Source organism: Seriola aureovittata, chromosome 3 (genome assembly GCF_021018895.1).
Source record: "Seriola aureovittata isolate HTS-2021-v1 ecotype China chromosome 3, ASM2101889v1, whole genome shotgun sequence".
NCBI lineage: Eukaryota > Metazoa > Chordata > Actinopteri > Carangiformes > Carangidae > Seriola > Seriola aureovittata.
In genome coordinates this window covers 16,873,672-16,896,365 of record NC_079366.1, presented here as the reverse complement: position 1 = coordinate 16,896,365, position 22,694 = coordinate 16,873,672, and the positions used below count along the sequence as shown (strand labels likewise).

At 36.0% G+C, this 22,694-nt stretch overlaps 2 protein-coding genes across 10 annotated transcripts in view; both read right to left on the bottom strand.

The window, feature by feature from the left end:
• Positions 1-8,741: 8,741 nt before the first annotated feature.
• The window catches only part of ank2a (ankyrin 2a, neuronal), a 76,183-nt gene continuing 62,230 nt past the window's right edge, over positions 8,742-22,694 (bottom strand). For 8 of the 9 annotated variants that reach the window (XM_056372900.1, XM_056372903.1, XM_056372901.1 and 5 more), the window contains 5 exons: positions 12,940-13,023; positions 12,523-12,687; positions 12,203-12,376; positions 11,909-12,000; positions 8,742-10,872 (listed from right to left, as the gene is read on the bottom strand). In XM_056372900.1, coding sequence (XP_056228875.1) covers positions 10,662-10,872; positions 11,909-12,000; positions 12,203-12,376; positions 12,523-12,687; positions 12,940-13,023 — 726 coding nt within the window. In that variant the 3' untranslated portion in view covers positions 8,742-10,661. The remainder of the gene's footprint in view (positions 10,873-11,908; positions 12,001-12,202; positions 12,377-12,522; positions 12,688-12,939; positions 13,024-22,694) is intronic. The other variant, XM_056372899.1, reaches the window with a different exon arrangement.
• Positions 14,649-22,557, bottom strand: LOC130167003 (uncharacterized). The gene is made up of 2 exons (XM_056372907.1): positions 17,268-22,557; positions 14,649-15,888 (listed from the first exon to the last, which is right to left on the bottom strand). Exon 1 carries the CDS (start codon positions 21,521-21,523, stop codon positions 17,552-17,554), a length of 3,972 nt encoding a protein of 1,323 aa, XP_056228882.1. The 5' UTR covers positions 21,524-22,557; the 3' UTR covers positions 14,649-15,888; positions 17,268-17,551.

Genomic DNA, 22,694 nt, shown 5'->3' with positions numbered 1-22,694 from the left:
TATATTAGGGCCTAAAAATGTCAAAAAACGTCATTATTTAGTAAGGCCTTAAGATCTCAAAAAACGTCATACTATAGTATTGCATAATAAAAATATGAAAACATATCTTAGTAATGTATGGTATCAAGATGTCATAGTATAGTAAGGCCTAAAAATGTAAAAAAAAACATCATAATTTAATAAGGCCTAAAAAAATGTCAAAAAACGTCATAGTATAGTATGGCATAAAAATGAAAAAATGTCATAGCATAGTAAAGTATAAAAATATGAAAACATATCTTAGTAATGTATGGTATCAAGATGTCATAGTATAGTAAGGCATAAAAATGTCAAAAAACATCATAATTTAATAAGGCCTAAAAAAATGTCAAAAAACGTCATAGTATAGTATGGCATAAAAATGAAAAAATGTCATAGTATAGTAAAGTATAAAAATATGAAAAAATGTTAGTAATGTATGGTATCAAGATGTCATAGTATAGCAGGGCCTAAAAATGTAAAAAAAAGAAACGTCATAGTATAGTATGGCATAAAAATGAAAAAATGTCATAGTATAGTAAGGTATAAAAATATGAAAAAATGTCTTAGTAATGTATGGTTTTAAGATGTCATAGTATAGTAGGGCCTAAACATTTAAAAAAAAAAACATCATAATTTAATGAGGCCTAAAAATGTCAAAAAACGTCATAGTAAAGTATGGCATAAAAATGAAAAAATGTCATAGTATAATAAAGTATAAAAATATGAAAACATATCTTAGTAATGTATGGTATCAAGATGTCATAGTATAGTAAGGCATAAAAATGTCAAAAAACATCATAATTTAATAAGGCCTAAAAAAATGTCAAAAAACGTCATAGTATAGTATGGCATAAAAATGAAAAAATGTCATAGCATACTAAAGTATAAAAATATGAAAACATATCTTAGTAACGTATGGTATCAAGATGACATAGTATAGTAGGGCCTAAAAATGACAAAAAACGTCATAATTTAATAAGGCCTAAAAATGTAAAAAAAAAAACGTCATAGTATAGTATGGCATAAAAATGAAAAAATATCATAGTATAGTAAAGTATAAAAATATGAAAAAATGTCTTAGTAATGTATGGTATCAAGATGTCATAGTATAGAAGGGCCTAAAAATGTAAAAAAAAAAAAAGTCATAATTTAATAAGGCCTAAAAATGTAAAAAAAAGAAACGTCATAGTATAGTATGGCATAAAAATGAAAAAATGTCATAGTATAGTAAGGTATAAAAATATGAAAAAATGTCTTAGTAATGTATGGTTTTAAGATGTCATAGTATAGTAGGGCCTAAACATTTAAAAAAAAAAACATCATAATTTAATGAGGCCTAAAAATGTCAAAAAACGTCATAGTAAAGTATGGCATAAAAATGAAAAAATGTCATAGTATAATAAAGTATAAAAATATGAAAACATATCTTAGTAATGTATGGTATCAAGATGTCATAGTATAGTAAGGCATAAAAATGTCAAAAAACATCATAATTTAATAAGGCCTAAAAAAATGTCAAAAAACGTCATAGTATAGTATGGCATAAAAATGAAAAAATGTCATAGCATAGTAAAGTATAAAAATATGAAAACATATCTTAGTAACGTATGGTATCAAGATGACATAGTATAGTAGGGCCTAAAAATGACAAAAAACGTCATAATTTAATAAGGCCTAAAAATGTAAAAAAAAAAACGTCATAGTATAGTATGGCATAAAAATGAAAAAATATCATAGTATAGTAAAGTATAAAAATATGAAAAAATTTCTTAGTAATGTATGGTATCAAGATGTCATAGTATAGAAGGGCCTAAAAATGTAAAAAAAAAAAAAGTCATAATTTAATAAGGCCTAAAAATGTAAAAAAAAGAAACGTCATAGTATAGTATGGCATAAAAATGAAAAAATGTCATAGTATAGTAAGGTATAAAAATATGAAAAAATGTCTTAGTAATGTATGGTTTTAAGATGTCATAGTATAGTAGGGCCTAAACATTTAAAAAAAAAAACATCATAATTTAATGAGGCCTAAAAATGTCAAAAAACGTCATAGTAAAGTATGGCATAAAAATGAAAAAATGTCATAGTATAATAAAGTATAAAAATATGAAAACATATCTTAGTAATGTATGGTATCAAGATGTCATAGTATAGTAAGGCATAAAAATGTCAAAAAACATCATAATTTAATAAGGCCTAAAAAAATGTCAAAAAATGTCATAGTATAGTATGGCATAAAAATGAAAAAATGTCATAGTATAATAATGTATAAAAATATGAAAAAATGTCTTAGTAACGTATGGTATCAGGATATCATAGTATAGTAAGGCATAAAAATGTAAAAAAAAACCCATCATAATTTAATAAGAAAAAAAATGTCAAAAAACGTCATAGTATAGTATGGCATAAAAATGAAAAAATGTCATAGTTTAGTATGGCATAAAACTATGAGCACATATCTTAGTAATGTATGGTATCAAGATGTCATAGTATAGTAAGGCCTAAAAATTTCAAAAAACGTCATAATTTAATAAGGCATAAAATGTCAAAAAACATCATAATATAATATGGCATAAAAATGAAAAAATGTCATAGAATAGTATGACAAAAATATGAAAGAATGTCATAGAATAGTATGATAAAAATATGAAAAAATGTCTTAGTAATGTATGGTATAAAGATGTCATAGTATAGTAGGGTCTAAAAATGTCAAAAAACGTCATAGTAAAGTATGGCATAAAAATTAAAAAATGTCATAGTATAGTAAAGTATAAAAATATGAAAACATATCTTAGTAATGTATGGTATCAAGATGTCATAGTATAGTAGGGCCTAAACATTTAAAAAAAAACATCATAATTTAATAAGGCCTAAAAAAATGTCAAAAAACGTCATAGTATAGTATGGCATAAAAATGAAAAAATGTCATAGTATAGTAATGTATAAAAATATGAAAAAATGTCTTAGTAACGTATGGTATCAGGATATCATAGTATAGTAAGGCATAAAAATGTAAAAAAAACCCCATCATAATTTAATAAGAAAAAAATGTCAAAAAACGTCATAGTATAGTATGGCATAAAACTATGAACACATATCTTAGTAATGTATGGTATCAAGATGTCATAGTATAGTAAGGCCTAAAAATGTCAAAAAACGTCATAATTTAATAAGGCCTAAAAATGTCAAAAAACGTCATAGAATAGTGTGGCATAAAAATGAAAAAATGTCATAGTATAGTAAAGTATAAAAATATGAAAAAATGTCTTAGTAATGTATGGTATCAAGATGTCATAGTATAGTAAGGCATAAAATGTCAGAAAACATCATAATATAGTATGGCATAAAAATGAAAAAATGTCATCGTATAGTAAAGTATAAAAATATGAAAACATATCTTAGTAATGTATGGTATCAAGATGTCATAGTATAGTAAGGCATAAAAATGTCAAAAAAGGAGCGTCGTGTGGTGTAGTGGTCTAAGCAGGCGCCCCATGTGTAGAGGCTACAGTCCTCGCTGCAGTTGGCCCCGGTTCGAGTCCCGCATCGGACGGCCTTTACTGCATGTCATTCCCCCTCTCTCTCTGCCTCCCCATTTCCTGTCTCTCTCCACTATCCTGTCCAATAAAGGCACAAAAGCCCAAAAAAAAAAAAAAAAAAAAAAAAAAATATGTCAAAAAACATCATAATTTAATAAGGCCTAAAAATGTCAGAAAACGTCATAGTATAGTATGGCATAGATGATAAAATGTCATAGTATCGTATGGCATAAAAATATAAAAAAATGTCTTAGTAATGTATGGTATCAAGATGTCATAGTATAGTAGTGTCTAAAAATGTCAAAAAAACGTCATAATTTAATAAGGCCTAAAAAAATGTCAAAAAATGTCAGAATAGTATGGCATAAAAATATGAAAAAATGTCTTAGTAATGTATGGTATAAAGATGTCATAGTATAGTAGGGTCTAAAAATGTCAAAAAACGTCATAGTATAGTATGGCATAAAAATGTCAAAAAACGTCATAGAATAGTGTGGCATAAAAATGAAAAAATGTCATAGTATAGTAAAGTATAAAAATATGAAAAAATGTCTTAGTAATGTATGGTATCAAGATGTCATAGTATAGTAAGGCATAAAATGTCAAAAAACATCATAATATAGTATGGCATAAAAATGAAAAAATGTCATCGTATAGTAAAGTATAAAAATATGAAAACATATCTTAGTAATGTATGGTATCAAGATGTCATAGTATATTAAGGCATAAAAATGTCAAAAAAGGAGCGTCGTGTGGTGTAGTGGTCTAAGCAGGCGCCCCATGTGTAGAGGCTACAGTCCTCGCTGCAGTTGGCCCCGGTTCGAGTCCCGCATCGGACGGCCTTTACTGCATGTCATTCCCCCTCTCTCTCTGCCTCCCCATTTCCTGTCTCTCTCCACTATCCTGTCCAATAAAGGCACAAAAGCCCAAAAAAAAAAAAAAAAAAAAAAAAAAATATGTCAAAAAACATCATAATTTAATAAGGCCTAAAAATGTCAGAAAACGTCATAGTATAGTATGGCATAGATGATAAAATGTCATAGTATCGTATGGCATAAAAATATAAAAAAATGTCTTAGTAATGTATGGTATCAAGATGTCATAGTATAGTAGTGTCTAAAAATGTCAAAAAAACGTCATAATTTAATAAGGCCTAAAAAAATGTCAAAAAATGTCAGAATAGTATGGCATAAAAATATGAAAAAATGTCTTAGTAATGTATGGTATAAAGATGTCATAGTATAGTAGGGTCTAAAAATGTCAAAAAAACGTCATAGTATAGTATGGCATAAAAATGAAAAAATGTCTTAGTAATGTTTGGTAAAAAGATGTCATAGTATAGTAGAGCCTAAAAATGTCAAAAAAACATCATAATTTAATAAGGCCTAAAAATGTCAAAAAACGTCATAGTATAGTATGGCATAAAAATGAAAAAATGTCATAGAATAGTATGACAAAAATATGAAAGAATGTCATAGAATAGTATGATAAAAATATGAAAGAATGTCTTAGTAATGTATGGTATAAAGATGTCATAGTATAGTAGGGTCTAAAAATGTCAAAAAACGTCATAGTATAGTATGGCATAAAAATGAAAAAATGTCATAGTATAGTAAAGTATAAAATTTCAAAATATGTCTTAGTAATGTATGGTATCAAGATGTCATAGTATAGTAGGGACAAAAAATTTCAAAAAAACGTCATAATTTAGTAAGGCCCTAAGATGTCAAAAAACATCATAGTATAGTATGGCATAAAAATTAAAAAATGTCATAGAATAGTATGGCATAAAAATATGAAAAAATGTCTTAGTAATGTATGGTATCAAGATGTCATAGTATAGTAAGGCCTACAAATGTGAAAAAAACATCATAATTTAATAAGGCCTAAAAAAATGTCAAAAAACGTCATAGTATAGTAAAGTATGAAAATATGAAAAAATGTCTTAGTAATGTATGGTATAAAGATGTCATAGTATAGTAAGGCCTAAAAATGTAAAAAAAACATCATAATTTAATAAGGCCTAAAAATGTCAAAAAACGTCATAGTATAGTATGGCATAAAAATGAAAAAATGTCATAGTATAGTAAGGTATAAAAATACAAAAAAATGTCTTTGTAATGTATGATTTCAAGATGTCATAGTATAGTAAGGCATTAAAATGTCAAAAAACATCATAGTATAGTATGGCATAAAAATGAAAAAATGTCATAGAATAGTATGACATAAAAATATGAAGAAATGTCTTAGTAATGTATGGTATAAAGATGCCATAGTATAGTAAGGCCTAAAAATGTAAAAAAAAAGAAAACATCATAATTTAATAAGGCCTAAAAATGTCAAAAAACGTCATAGTATAGTATGGCATAAAAATGAAAAGATGTCCTAGTATAGTAGGGCCCAAAAATGTCAAAAAACATAATACTTTAGTAAGGCCTAAAAACGTCAATAAACATCGTAGTATAGTAAGGCACAAAAATTTAAAAATATCATACTATAATAAGGCATAAAAAGTTCAAAAAACACTGTAGTATACCAAGGCATTAAAATTTCATGGTATAGTAAGGCAAAAAACATCAAAAAACATCATAGTATAGTAAGACATAAAAATGTCAAAAAACATCATGGTATACCAATGCATTACAATGTGACAGTATAGTAAGGAATAAAATGTCAAAAGAGTGTGATAGTATAGTAAAGCATAAAAATGTCAAAAAACATACTTGAAATGTCAAAAAATGTTATACTATAGTAAGGCATAAAAAAATTCAAAAAACATCATAGTATACTAAGACATAAAAACGTCAAAGAACATTATAGTAAGACATAAAACTGTCAAAAAACATCATAGTATAGTAAGGCATCAAAATGTCATAGAAATGTTATAGTATAGTAAGGCATAAAAATGTCATAAAAATGTAATAGTATAGTAAGGCATAAAATCGTCAAAAAACATCACAGTATATTAAGGCATAAAATGTCATAAAACCGTCATAGTATGTACGGCATAAAATGTCATAGGATAGTAAGGCATAAAAATGCCAAAAAGCATCATAGTAAAGTAAGGCATTCAAACGTCAAAAAACATCTAAGGCATAAAATGTAATAGTATAGTAAGACATAGAAATGTAAAAAATATCATAGTATAATAAGGCATAAATTTCATAAAAATGTCATAGTATAGTAAGGCATAAAAATGTCAAAAAACATCATCATATACTAAGTCATAAAAACGTCAAAAAACATCATAGTATACTAAGGAATAAAATGTGACAGTATAGTAAGGCATGAAATGTCATTAAAACCTCACAGTTGGCATAGGCAAATAATGTCATTATATTGTACTAGTATAGTAAAGTAAAAACATCAAAAAAAGTCATAGTATAGTAAGGCATTAAAATGTCATAAAAAATGTGATAGTATAGTAAGGCATAAAAAACATAAACATAGTAGGCATACAGTAAGGCACAAAAATGTAAAATTATCTTATTATAATGAGGCACAAAAACGTAAAAAAATGTGTATAGTATACCAAGGCATTAAAATGTCACAGTATAGTAAGACATAAAATTTCATAAAAATGTCATGGTATAGTAAGGCATAAAAATGTGAAAAAACATCACAGTATAGTAAGGCATAGAATGTCAAAAATAAGTGGCATAAGGCATAAAAAAATCAAAAAACTTCATGTCATAGTAGGGCATAAAATGTCATAGATAGTAAGGCATAAAAATGTCAAAAAATATCATAGTATTATAAGGTATAAAAATATCAAAAAATATTATAGTATACTAAGGCATTAAAATGTCATAGTATAGTAAAGCATAAAATGTCATTAAAATAGCATATTATCGCAAGGCATAAAATTTCATAAAAATGTCATAGTATAGTAAGGCATAAAATGTCATAAAATATCATAGAATAGTAAAGCATGAAAATGTCCGAATATCGTACAGTAAGGCATGAAAATTTTAAAAAACATAGTATAGTATATGTCAAAAAATGTAAAAAAAAATATCATAGTATTATAAGGTATAAAAATATCAAAAAACATTATAGTATACTAAGGCATTAAAATGTCATAGTATAGTAAGGCATAAAATGTTATAAAACTGGGTCACCACCTAAGTTGCCTTTGATTTATAATTAATTATAGATACAAGATTGTGACAACTTTTGCAAATTTTATTGTCTCCAGCATCGCAACTTTCCTCGCAATTACAAAGAAAAGCTGCCACAAAATCATGCATTTTAGCCCGCAACAATCCCAAAAAAGCCTGTGAAATCCTGGAGGGACTGTAGATGAGTAAATGAATTAATCTTTCCCCAACAGAATGTTTAACATCCCAATTTTGGTATCCCAGGACCGCCCTCCACCTCATCCTCTCACATTATCTTCCAAACTTACTATGGCTTGTATTATTAAAAGTTTGTAGTGGCAACAATTATCTGGGGAGGAAAATGAATTTCATACATGGCAAAAGAATAGTTTTCTTTGAAGTGTGAAAATTTAGACATAATAATTATGTTTTTAAATGTAGGTCAGATGTAGGCTGCAAAACCAAAGGATGCGATTAATCCTATAATTACAACTCCTCCAAAATATTTTATTTCACCCAGACTTGTGCATGGATGGTATGTTTATTTCTTCACCCCACTGACATGGCTGCTACCTTATTCATATCGAGTGACGCTTCTTCCCAAGCAATTGATTTGAGTGACTTAATAAATATAAATATGGGCACATACATCCTTATGGAATGGTTGACTTAAAGGTATAGTATGTATGTAGGTCTTTTTGTCCTTCAGCGTTGTGAAAAGTACATACATACATGATTATTCAATTAAAAATTATATTAAAAATGTCAGTTTAAAAATCAGTTTTCATGAACAAGAATCTGCAGCTGAGATCCTCCACTATTGCACTACCTCTAATGCCCAGCAGGGGGAAGCCCCAGGTCTACTAGGTTCAATACCAGGACAGCCAGACCTGCCCTGCTTCTCTTATGAGAAGCCACACATTGTTGATTAAAGATTAGAACATGTGCTGTATGTTTTATGTAAATGTAAATGAATAAGATGAAGAATAGATGATATCGGTGGTAATGTATGATTAACTTAGGCAAGTGAAAAACACTTGAACACAGTTAAATTCACAACATATCACAAGATACACCACTCTACATTTGTAGACTTTTATTCTCTATCAGCCATAGACACTGCAGCCGTTTTGTTTTTGTCTTTTTGAATTTTGATACAGTAATACATGCCCTTATAGATATTTATATATGCATTGTATATGTATATAACTGTCATCATCAAAGAAAAGGGATGCTGATTCTTCAAATTAAAAGCATATCTGTCACAGTGAACTTCCACTAGTTTGCATTTTACATTTTTCTAAATCCACGAAGTAAACAGTGATAGTGAAATAAATACATTACATGTTGTAGATACATACAGTAGCGATACTCAGAGCTGTGAATAATGATATATCTAAGCTCTCAACCTGCCTCATTACATGTGTCTCTGGTGTATCATTATCTTGTATTTATCATATGTCTGAGACTATCCCTGTGGCTAAGATATACTTTACATCATATCCTGTGCACAAAAAGCAAGGAGGTGTTCCCTCCTGACATTCAGGAGTGCAAATGTAGTGTGTGTAAAATAAACTTTTTTCATTCACTCACAAACACCCACCACAAAACTGTCAGAGTCTGGTCCAACAGTTTCTCATTCAAAAAATAAACTAATAAAGTCTAAAACTAAATAAAGCATAAACACTTGATCACCTTATCACATATGTAATATCAAGTATAACAAGTGTCTCTAAAACAGCTTTCTCGATCTTATTCACCAATGACAAATTTTTGTTACTTTCAAATAAAAAGAAGCTTCTCATTGGCTCCCAAACTAAAGGTTAAATAAATTCTCTAGATAATCTAGTAAGCTAAACTCAGAATCAAAAAAATAAACTCTGAAATAACATATCTTCAAACATCAGCATTTAAACTCAGCCAAAATGCCCTTCTCAAACCAGTTGTCAATGCAGTATTTTACTCAACACATGCATGGACAAACTTAAAAATAAACATAAAGGAGCTACAGTACAACCTCACTCACACATTCACCAACCATACAATACGAGTCAAGGTCAACAATTCAAGAGGAAAAGCCAAAAAACAAAAAAACAAAAAAACCCCATAACAATTAGAATTAAACATAAGAACACAGAAAGAAAGACACACATAGAAGGAGAAGAGAGGCAGAAGGGCAATCCATATAACTACAAAGCAGTCAAAGCTAGGATCATAATGACAGATGTTGCTTAGTCATGCCTGCTCTACTTCACATGGGTGATTATTAATTCCTAGGCTACAGATGTTCAGTAATGTCTAGATTATAGATAATATATAATTCCCAAAGACAGAGTACACATAGCCTACACAAAACACAGCAGCAGCAGTTAAAGTCAGTGTTGATACAGTCTTGTTTTCTCTGCGTGACATCTTGACCACCTGACTCAAAAGAGCGGATAGGCTAGTACAGTGAGTAAGACAGTTTTTCAGTTAGCAATATCTGAGAAACTCTGGTTGTGAGAGGCAGTGCAGTGTGATATATTGTCTTTCAGTCCAAGCACCTACTCAGAGAGTAGAGCCAGTATTTTGTAGGTAAAGTGTTCTTTACCATCAAGAGGTTTGTGAGAGTTGATGTGAATAGTTTCCCACTGTTTTCTTTGTTTTATGTTTTTTTTTCTTTGCTCTACCACAGAATCAGGACATAAATATCACAGACAATTCTGACATGGAAAGTAAAATGAATCAGGAAAACAACAGAAGGCTTTCTTTGGTCACAAAAAAGGCAAAACAACATCAGAACATGAAAAGAAAATCATGAATACATTACACCAGCCAGGGAAGAAAACTCCAAATTGTGAACAATATGTCATCCACCACGACTTAAATGGGAAGACTGTGGTAGCTTTGAGGTGCTGTGGTGCACACTAGGATTGCAAGTTGGCTAATGCATAGGATTAGGGGGGACTTTAGCATGGACAGAGCCAGGGAGTCAGGGTAGGGGGGAGTGTTACACATTCGTCTACTCTTCCTCCTCCTCCTCTTCATCATCATCATTGTCCTCCTTGTCTTCTTCGTAGAAACGGTGAAAGAGCTGGTGGAGATGCTGCTGGAGATCATGTGGTTTTGACCCTTTTCTGGGACTGTCCACTCGCTCTAGAAGAACCTGTTTGCGCTTCCCAGCTCCCTTGGCCACTGTTCGTCTGAGGGTGCGACCTTTATGCATGTGAGCCCTGGAGATGGAGCAGAGAGGGAGAGGAAATGAACAGAGGAAGACAGGTCAGCATCCTCACAAACATGCACTTGTGGTTCTGTGGAAATTAAATTAAAAAAAATAAATTTAAAATAAAGTGTCTTTCGTAAATGTTGCAACACCATGAACCGCCAAATTTTCCTGTGGACAATTACTGGAGGGATGAACACCATTCTTCCGAAATATATTCCCTCATTTTGTGTTTTGATGATGGTGGAGAACGCTCTCAAACATATTACTCCATAAGTGTTCGATTGTGATGAGATCTGATGAGTATGATTTACATTATTTTCATGGACCTGTGCCCTACATTGGAAGAATCTGCATTTATGTTTCTCCACTTATTTATTCAAGGTTTTCTTTTGATTTGTGTACACCTGTTTGTATATGTGTCACTGTAAGCATTTTCTAAACCTTGTGATAGCAAAGTACCACCACTGAGGCAGAACTTATTGAACACACTATCTTTCTGTTGCTGTGCCTCTTGTTTAGCTTCCTAATTATGTGAAATGCTTACAGCTGTCTGGTATCTACAGTGTGTTTGCTTTTGCTTGTCCTCTCCGAGAGGCTTCAGGAGTCACAGTACATAACAATACCAAGTAAAAGATAAATAATGATAGAAATTATACAATATAATTAACAGAAAAAAACTATGATTTACTGGATCACACATGAACAGAACCACACCAAGATGCAAAACTGTTTCACTGCATAGTGTGATAATAATAATTCTACCTGCATGCAAGGGACAACAATGGGTCTGTTTTATTTTTCACACGTAAACATAGTATAGCATATGCTATAAGATGCTAGATGTTAAGTTACAAACATGAAAAAAATCTCACAGTGTGCTACCTGCCTAACTGGTTAATGTTAGCAACTGAAAAATTAGTCAACATTAGTAAAACTAATAAAACCAGAGTAAAGCTGTCACTTTAAAAAGTTCACACTCACGACTCAATACAAGCAGTAACACAGAGACACAATCAAACAGGTGCACTCCAGCACTCACACACCTCCTGACCACAGTTCCATCTTCTCTGACAGTCTCTCTCTCTACCACATGAGGGAGCTCTGCTCTTCTAAAACCACTTATATAACCTAGTGCCTGGTGGCAAGAGAAAACAGTCTTCACTTAATTGAGAATGATTTAGTAATGAATTGCGCCTGTGGCGATTTTCTACAAAAACACTGTAGTCGAGCTACAGCTAATAAAGTCCCCATTACATACAGTGCATCAGGTAGGCATCAGGTGTACAATCTGCTTAGTCTGAGATATGGAATAATGGTGACAAGAATTGTTAACAAACCTGTTTGAAGTCGTCTTGGGCAGAGGGGAGGTCAGAGGCCAAAGATGGATCACCGTGGTGTGTCATTGTCCTTTCTCCCTCCACCACTGTTGTCCTCTCTACGCGACTGACCTGACAGCCCTCACCTGTCTCCTGCCTTGATGCTGAGAAACCCTCAGATTCAGTAAATGTTACCTAGGTCAGAAGAAAAAGTTATTTGTTATTTAGGAGTCACTTATATACTACAACCACTATGAATGTTGGTTTGTCTGATATTTTCTGATAGAAAAGAGATTTGGAAGACGATGATAATGAAGATACATAATATACAGGACACACACCTCTGTATGGTCTCCCTCACTTTTCACTACAGTCCGCTTCACAACCTTGGAGTATCCATCTCCCTCTGCCATACTGACGGACCCCTGGGGAGCTCCTTCTAATGACACCTCTTCGCGCTCCACACCATCAGCGGAAACACACTTGCGAATAATTTTACGGGTAACCTGAGGGACATCGTGTGTTCAAAGACAGTTAGGTGGTGAGACTTTCGTTTAAGGTTATTGTCTACATGCATTTTATTGCAAAATCCAGTGTTGTCTGTGTCTGAATGAAATTGAGCAACAATGCAACAGAGCCTTTGGTTTTTCTGCAAAATCACAAATTTGCTTTGTCAAGCTTTACTGGCTGTTGTCACTACCAGTTTAAAAAGTGCCATGTGTTATGTGGATGAAAGCTAATGTAGAATCATGCTTTACCCTTTTGACGACAATGTGTCCATTTTCATCCTTGTACTTTTCTTCCGTCACTGACTGAGTGGGGAGATTAGGCATTTCATCAGCCTGTAAGGCAAACAAGACAAACAAAAATCAGGAATGGTAACTTGGGTCAGTGTAATGTTAATGTGTTTAATTCTCCACTTTGAAAATAAAGTGCCAACACATGTTAGAGAAAAACAGGACCCAAAATTTGCATATTAGGTTGTAATTCAGTGTGAGAATAATAGGGACTTTGGGATACAGGAAACAAACTTGCATTCTCAGGGAAAAATGGTTATGTTGTCAAATAAATCAACAAAGAAATGCTCACAGCAGCATAAAACACCATCATGGGGTCCAGCCATCTATGCAAATCAGGTGGTAGATTTCTTTTAAACCCTAAATCTTCATATACACATTTTATTTTCACCCATTTTAATGAGACTAAAGGTTGTTAGACAGTAAAATATTTTAACTTCACATTGAAGACTTAGCCCGGTTAAAGTTGCACTCTGGAAGCCACGCCCTTCATGCTCATTTAAAAACACCCTCAGTCATGCTAAACCAGATACCTGAATGACAACTCTCCTTCGCACTATTCTGGTGGTCATAAATTCATCATCTGAACTTTCTGACATCGATCCCAGCTCTGCGGTGATCTCCTGACCAAGCAACAGAAATCCATTGAGATTTAATGAATGACAATATATGAATGCTATGTTTACAGCAAAGTAAGCAATAAGCAGAGTGACATGATGCACTTTCCATTGATTTTTGAGAAGTTTATAATTAGTGTTCATGTCTTACATTGGAAAGAACAACGTGGCAGTCTGAAGTTTGGAAAGAATATTTGCAAAACACACCATGCTTTTACTTAATTAAAGAACTAGGGTGCTTATTGCTGATGAAAAAACAGCTTCTGCTATTACTGTAGCTGATACAGCTGGTTACAGGCAGCAAAGTGACATGCTGAGTTAGGACTGGTTAAATCTGAAATGAAAAAAGGGGGTTATAAGGAGTTTTAGATCCCATCCACGTGGCCAGAGGGTTAGCAGTCATTCCTCTCTTAAGCAAATATTGTATTTGGTTAAGCTCAGCTCCGGGGAAAGCTTGCAGGTTGGAATGGTTTACCAAATCTCATCTTACCCTTGTCAGAGAATTATCAGTATCATCATGTGCCTCGATTTCACAGACAGGAGGCAGTTGTGAAGCCTCACACAAGGTGAATTCTTCATCGGATGCTTCAGAATAGTGTAATAATTCTTCACTCTCTTCATGTACAATATGAAGGGGTTCGTGGACAAAAGGAGCATCCTCATAATCTTCACTCCCAGATGACAACAGCACTCCATGATTCACTTTTTCTGGCACTCTAGAACGGCTGGGATAATCCTGGGGCTGACCTCCACTTGACCTAGATCTTGACCCAGGTTCATCAGGCTCAGTCTCTGAGAAATCTGACGAAGCTTGTCTGCAGTCAAAGTAAGGCTCTGGGTCAGAGTATTCAAAGGTAGGGCTGTCTTCACGATTATGCACAACCTCTGCATAGCCTGGAGGCATGTGGGTATAGATGCTTGTGGTAGAAGAGTTCTCTGCATACCCAGGTGGGATGCTGTACTCTTCATCAGAGGTTGATGAAGTCATCTCTGCTTTAGGTTTAACTGAAGGAGACTGAAAATACTCAAAGTCTACTGGAGTCAGAGAATCTTCTGAATAATGTCCACTGGTCCTTGGCCTATCCTCATCTGAAGATGTCTCAAAGTTCCCTGAGGAGGGGTATGGGATCAGCTCCTCAAAGCTAAAACATCTCGCAGATGTAACTGTCTCAGGAGTTAAATCAGACATAGACTGAGAAGAAAGATCTTCAGTCTGAATGTCGTCAACAGAGGTCACCTCCCATAAATGTGGCAGTTGATCTTGGATACTCTGTGTTTCTTCTTTCAAACTCCTTGTGTCATTGGATGTTGAAGTTGATTCACATTCCTCTTGACTTTGAAGAATGTCAGTTGTAGAATCTTCCTCAAATGGATTAGCCACATTAGTTTCAGGTATGTCAGATTGACTCTTTGCAGCTATTTTGGGGGAAGACACTGAAGAAAATGTCTCAGTAGCATTTTCACCATTTTTGTTCAGTGATGGTTCCATCACTTTACAACATCTCTGGGGAGATTCTGGCATTGAAGGGGACTCAGTAGGGGACACAGGACTATCGTTACGTTTACCAAGGCCTAATGGTACACTTGTTTCAGGGGTTTTTGTTGGAGCGGGAGTAACTGAGACTAATTCACTTTCATCTTGAATGGATGCCTGGAAATGTTCAGGCTCTGTGCCTCCTGCATTTGTGTTGTTAGTGTCATCTGCAAGCTGTATAACAGAAAACACACTGATTCTTACAGTGCCACTAGCTTCTGTAGGGCATCGATCTTCAGGTGAAAGGTCTTCAAACATGTAAATTTGATCAACTTCCAGGCTTTCATCACTGGATTCTGACAGACGTGTGTCAAGTGTCTCTGGTCTAAACTTAAGTTTCATTTCCTCAAGATCTGAAAGCAGCTGATCAAGCTGAGGGGACCCAGACCCTGGTGATGGTGGAGTGGATTCGGAGGACATGATGATTTTGTCATCTGGACTTTCATGGGCTGTTTGACAGAGTGAGTCTGGGGTCACTGAGCTTGGTTTAGCTAAGCCAGAAGTTTCACTTTGTTTGGGGAATGACAGGTTTTCATGTTTTTCCTGTGGTGAGCTACTTTGATTGGTCAATGGGATTTCAGACTGTGTTCTACGTAGGTCAAAGGTACCTGGAATTGGCCAATCTAGTTTTTCAATGAAAAGTGTGTTTGAATCATCTGCAAAGGGTGGCATGTCGGTTAGACAGACCTGACTCAGTCCTAAACCAACATTTTGATCTGAAGATTCTGAAAGATTTGTCTTGAAAGATGTAGTTGTTACCTGCAAGAAATGATACAGTGAAGTGGGAAAACAATTATTAACAAATATGATTTGTGGTTTCTTTTGATGATGAAAGGTCAAATGAGTCAAATGACGCATGCATATGTCAAAGGGCACGTTCTGGTTGTATACATAGAAGCAGCGTCTCAAATGAGGAAATTCATTTGCAGCGTCCTTGCATTTAGGCCATTCGCAGTGGTATTTATACATGTTAATAACATCTACCAAATGCAAATGCAATTTAAAATGCATTACATAACTGAAATGACTGATTAAGATATTAATCAGAAATATTATTAATAATGGCATATTTGGAGATATTGCATTGAGAACATCAGTGACAACACAATATCATTAAAGCAGGGCACAAATGAAGTTGAGTCAAAATCAGGATTTTGTGTAACATGACAGTGGACATGCGTCATTTTACACTAATTTCAAGTAAATGGTTGCTGCACTGTTATAGTGTAGGAGTGGGAAACATTGCACATCCCATAAAAAATGTTAAACGCACTAGTTCACAGTATTTGTCACAGTCAAACACTATTACTGTCTGTTCTGCTGCAGGTCTGCCCCATCTCCCAAAAGGTAAATAAATCTGTTATTACAATAGAAACCACAGCCGAAAGACACAATTCATCATTAACATTATTCAGCATTTATAAAAGTGTATTGCAATATTTTTTGTAAAAACAAAACAACAACAAAAAACCCTACACCATTTAAATAACACAATCAGCACAACCAATCAGTGGTGTTATTCCCCTGACCAGAGATTTGAGATGACAGAATGTGGGAGAAGGGCGATAGTGGGAGGCACCATATAGCTACAGACAAGTGATAATGTCTGAAATGAATTCTAAATTGCACTACTTTGAATATGGCTGTCAATAGGGCACACTCATGTTAGGAAACATGAGAGGTAACAATGGAGTTGTATGTCTCTGTGATCTGTTTCTAGGCTTGTTATGAAAACAGCGGGAGCCTGTGCTTTACGAACAGGAAGGCAAACATAACTGGTATTACATGGCTCTAGCTGTGGCAAGCACATCACTTGGTTTAAACTTTTATGGCTGTTGAGCAAAGATCTAAATAGCACTATACAGCTTTGTGCAATTAGATGTCAATGTCAAATGTTCTATACCAGGGAAAGAAGTTCATGTCACTAAGAATGGGTCACTCTTTAATGTCCATTAGTTGTGTCTCACTGAAAAATAATTCCTTCTACTCTTATGAAAACATGCCACAGCAAGACAGTGAAGCCCTTGTGGGAAAGCTTTAGGCAAGAGATCTACATTCACACTTTTAGTATTGCCATATTCATTGCTTTCAAAAGCAACACTGCAATCACTGCTGAGCAAGAGTTTGTGCTGTCTTACCGACATCATGGAACTTTTGCTCTTGTCCTCACTCATGGATTTTCTTTTCATGTTCTTGGAAATCAAATCTTGGGGGTGTGTCACCTTTAATTGTGATTCAGGGTCTGTCCATTTATGTTCATGTACAAGTTGTCTTCGTTTCACTGATTCTCTCTTTGTTCGAGTGTGTTCGTGGGAAACCTCCTCCAGCCAGACAGCATGATGAAATCCAAAATTTTGCACTACAGATGGAATGTGACTCAACTCACTGCAAAACTTACTAATTCTACATGATCTGACCTGATCTAGTCTAGGTCCTTTGTTGTCCTGGGAGGAGGCCTGACAAAAAAAGACTGGTCATTTGTATTTGAGGAAGGTGCCATGGGTCCTGTCTCACCTTCTCTAGTTGGTGGCATCAGCATTTCAGGATATGAATCTGTTACAGTAAGATTAAGTACTTCAGAGTGGGATAGAGGGGGGTTGTGTGATGGTTTGGAGTCTGCTTTCATGCTTTCAAAATGACAAAATTTGGCTGGGCTATGTGGATCTTCCATGCTTATTGCTGAATCTTCAAATCTAATTTCACAAGCCTTCTCAGACCTTTTACTAGCTACATCTTCAAAGTAATTAACCTTATCACAGAAATATTTTTGTTCATAGATAGGATCAAGTGTGTCTGTCATTAAGCTCTCACAAACTGGTTTATCTTCAGTAACAGTGTCATCTGGGACATTTTGCACACATGGCAGCTGGTTTAAAACTTCGTCTAAACCTCCTGTTGATTCAAGATTTGGAGGCATAGGTGGTCTTAACGCAGCCAGCCAGTAGTCAAGGAATGACTGTGAGTACTCATTGTCTGATGGCATACTGTTGCAGGACTCATGAAATTCACTGTAAAACGCAATGGATTCGGGAGAGTCTGGTCTCATCTCATCAAAAAAAGTATCAAGACAAGAATCAGAACAGTCTCTCTCCAGCATAATGGAGTCTGGTGAAACAGATCTGTTTTCAGACAAATGCAAATAATAACAAGGTTGACAGTCAAACTGACCAATTTGTGAGTCAGGAGAAAGGGCAGTGAACTCATCAACTGAGGCAAATGACTGTGGAGAAGGTGGCCTCTGATCAGTGAAATAGCAGGTTGAATAAAAAGGACTTTCATCATCTGAGTGTAATATTTCAGGTGACGATAGTGTATAATCTGAAAGGGAAGGACCCTCATTAAAATGACATTCCTCTGCATGCTTGTGAGGACTTGAGGATCTTGTGTCAGCTGTTACATACTGTAATATGCTAATATTGCTTTGATATTCTGGTGACAGAGAATCTGTAATCACAGCTTTTGAAACCAGAAACATGTCTGGTCTTTTGTCTACTGACGTGCACTTAGGAAAACTTGTTGAAAAATGTTCTGCACATGTGGTGGCAAGTTTGTCACAATTTGTTTGTGGTGTAGCATTAACAATACATAGCTGTTTTTGTGGGGTACATTCAGAGGCTCTTATTTCACAAAAAGAACATTTTCTCTTGTAGAGTGGATCATACACGTGTGACATTAAGTTGTTAGGTAAAGGCTTGCGACTCAATCTGTTTTCCTTAATTGATGGTGTGGAGCCTGATGACATGGATTCACTAGATAAGAATTTAAACTGGGAAAGGTTTTTCTGTGACTTGTGTACTGGAGCAGCGTCTTCAGCAGAAAATGGCTCCAATTCAAACAAAAGGGAGTTGAGCAATGTTGTTTGTTCATTAAAAGAGGAATTTGCAGTTCTTGCAGGGGAAAACATAGGGGAAGAAGTTACAGTTATACTTGTTTGCTTTACTTCAAACAGTGAATTAATGGAATCTGGTGAATCTGTTCTGTTGTCGTCAAACAATTCCTCGAGACAAAATGTAGAATGCTCAACATCTGGTGACCACGCCCTGCTAATAAACAACTTCTCAAGTTCAAAGTCTGATATAACTGACTGTGGGGAGTCTGGCCTGCTCTCGTCAAACAAGGTTTCCAGACACAAATCAGTGCCCTCCCAGTCTGAAATGGTTGATTCTGGTGTAAACGACCTGTGCTCTGAGAAGTCCACATCATAAGCCATGTGGGGGGATCTGAACTGAGGGACAGGTGAGTCGGGAGAGAGGGGTCTGAGTTCACTTTGCGACACCACAGAGTCGGGAGAATGCGGCCTCAACTCGGTGTCCCAATGGTCTGTGGATGTGTCAGTGCACTCTCTATCTGACAGAGGCCAAACAGGTGTGAATTCAAATTGTCTACAGCTCAACAAAGCCTCTGCTGGTTTTTCATGTGTAAGGCCCCGAACAACATCTGCATATGAAAGAGGCCTTCCAGCAGACAGTGGTTGGGATGCAATCACAGTTACTTTTGTGCTTTCAACCCGTGAAGTAAGTGAATTTGGCGAATCTGCTCTGTTGTCATCAAACAGTTCCTCGAGACAAAATGTGGAATACTCAACATCTGACAGTGTTGAAAGAGGTGAAACTGGTCTACTGTCAGAGTGCTCTAAGTAATAGTTACAATGTTGACTCGTCACCTGGCCAAAGGGAATTTGAGGGTACAATGATCGCTGCTCAACCGATGCCACAGATTCTGGTGAGGATGCTCTGAAATCTGCTAACCAGTCCTGCAGGTGTGAAAAGTCAAAATCAGAAGATACAGATTCTGGTGACAATGCCCTGCTACTAAACAACTTCTCAAGTTCAAAGTCGGATAAAACTGACTGTGGGGAGTCCGGCCTTGTCTCCTCAAACAAGGTTTCCAGACACAAATCAGTGCCCTCCCAATCTGAAAATGTTGAATCTGGTGTAAAAGACCTGTGCCCTGAGAAGTCCACATCGTAAGTGATGTGGGGGGATCTGAACTGAGGTACAGGTGAGTCAGGAGAGAGGGGCCTGAGTTCACTTTGAGACACAGATTCTGGGGAGGATGATCTAAAGTCTTCCAACCAGTTCTGCAGGAGCGAAAAGTCAAAATCAGAAGACACGGATTCTGGTGACAACGCCCTGCTACTAAACAACTTCTCAAGTTCAAAGTCTGATATAACTGACTGTGGGGAGTCTGGCCTGCTCTCATCAAACAAGGTTTCAAGACACAAATCAGTGCCCTCCCAGTCTGAAATGGTTGATACTGGTGTAAACGACCTGTGCTCTGAGAAGTCCACATCGTAAGCCATGTGGGGGGATCTGTACTGAGGGACAGGTGAGTCGGGAGAGAGGGGTCTGAGTTCACTTTGCGACACCACAGAGTCGGGAGAATGCGGCCTCAACTCGGTGTCCCAATGGTCTGTGGATGTGTCAGTGCACTCTCGATCTGACAGAGGCCAAACAGGTTTGAATTCAAATTGTCTACAGCTCAACAAAGCCTCTGCTGGTTTTTCATGTGTAAGGCCCCGAACAACATCTGCATATGAAAGAGGTCTTCCAGCAGACAGTGGTTGGGATGCAATCACAGTTACTTTTGTGCTTTCAACCTGTGAAGTAAGTGAATCTGGCGAATCTGCTCTGTTGTCATCAAACAGTTCCTCGAGACAAAATGTGGAATACTCAACATCTGACAGTGTTGAAAGAGGTGAAATTGGTCTACTGTCAGAGTGCTCTAAGTAATAGTTACAATGTTGACTCGTCACCTGGCCAAAGGGAATTTGAGGGTACAATGATCGCTGCTCAACCGATGCCACAGATTCTGGTGAGGATGCTCTGAAATCTGCTAACCAGTCCTGCAGGTGTGAAAAGTCAAAATCAGAATATACAGATTCTGGTGACAATGCCCTGCTACTAAACAACTTCTCAAGTTCAAAATCGGATAAAACTGACTGTGGGGAGTCCGGCCTTGTCTCCTCAAACAAGGTTTCCAGACACAAATCAGTGCCCTCCCAATCTGATAATGTTGAATCTGGTGTAAAAGACCTGTGCCCTGAGAGGTCCACATCGTAAGTGATGTGGGGGGATCTGAACTGAGGGACAGGTGAGTCAGGAGAGAGGGGACTGAGTTCACTTTGAGACACAGATTCTGGGGAGGATGATCTAAAGTCTTCCAACCAGTTCTGCAGGAGCGAAAAGTCAAAATCAGAAGACACGGATTCTGGTGACAATGCCTTGCTACTAAACAACTTCTCAAGTTCAAAGTCTGATATAACTGACTGTGGGGAGTCTGGCCTGCTCTCGTCAAACAAGGTTTCCAGACACAAATCAGTGCCCTCCCAGTCTGAAATGGTTGATTCTGGTGTAAACGACCTGTGCTCTGAGAAGTCCACATCGTAAGCCATGTGGGGGGATCTGTACTGAGGGACAGGTGAGTCGGGAGAGAGGGGTCTGAGTTCACTTTGCGACACCACAGAGTCGGGAGAATGCGGCCTCAACTCGGTGTCCCAATGGTCTGTGGATGTATCAGTGCACTCTCTATCTGACAGAGGCCAAACAGGTGTGAATTCAAATTTTCTACAGCTCAACAAAGCCTCTGCTGGTTTTTCATGTGTAAGGCCCCGAACAACATCTGCATATGAAAGAGGTCTTCCAGCAGACAGTGGTTGGGATGCAATCACAGTTACTTTTGTGCTTTCAACCCGTGAAGTAAGTGAATCTGGCGAATCTGCTCTGTTGTCATCAAACAGTTCCTCGAGACAAAATGTGGAATACTCAACATCTGACAGTGTTGAAAGAGGTGAAACTGGTCTACTGTCAGAGTGCTCTAAGTAATAGTTACAATGTTGACTCGTCACCTGGCCAAATGGAATTTGAGAGTACAATGATCGCTGCTCAACCGATGCCACAGATTCTGGTGAGGACGCTCTGAAATCTGCTAACCAGTCCTGCAGGTGTGAAAAGTCAAAATCAGAAGATACAGATTCTGGTGACAACGCCCTGCTACTAAACAACTTCTCAAGTTCAAAGTCGGATAAAACTGACTGTGGGGAGTCCGGCCTTGTCTCCTCAAACAAGGTTTCCAGACACAAATCAGTGCCCTCCCAATCTGAAAATGTTGAATCTGGTGTAAAAGACCTGTGCCCTGAGAAGTCCACATCGTAAGTGATGTGGGGGGATCTGAACTGAGGGACAGGTGAGTCAGGAGAGAGGGGCCTGAGTTCACTTTGAGACACAGATTCTGGGGAGGATGATCTAAAGTCTTCCAACCAGTTCTGCAGGAGCGAAATGTCAAAATCAGAAGACACGGATTCTGGTGACAACGCCCTGCTACTAAACAACTTCTCAATTTCAAAGTCTGAGATAACTGACTGTGGGGAGTCTGGCCTGCTCTCATCAAACAAGGTTTCAAGACACAAATCAGTGCCCTCCCAGTCTGAAATGGTTGATACTGGTGTAAACGACCTGTGCTCTGAGAAGTCCACATCGTAATCCATGTGAGGGGATCTGAACTGAGGGACAGGCGAGTCGGGAGAGAGGGGTCTGAGTTCACTTTGCGACACCACAGAGTCGGGA

Bases quoted from the DNA above. Each gene is read 5' to 3' on its own strand.
- LOC130167003 (XM_056372907.1), bottom strand. From the start codon at position 21,523: ATGGCTTACGATGTGGACTTCTCAGAGCACAGGTCGTTTACACCAGAA.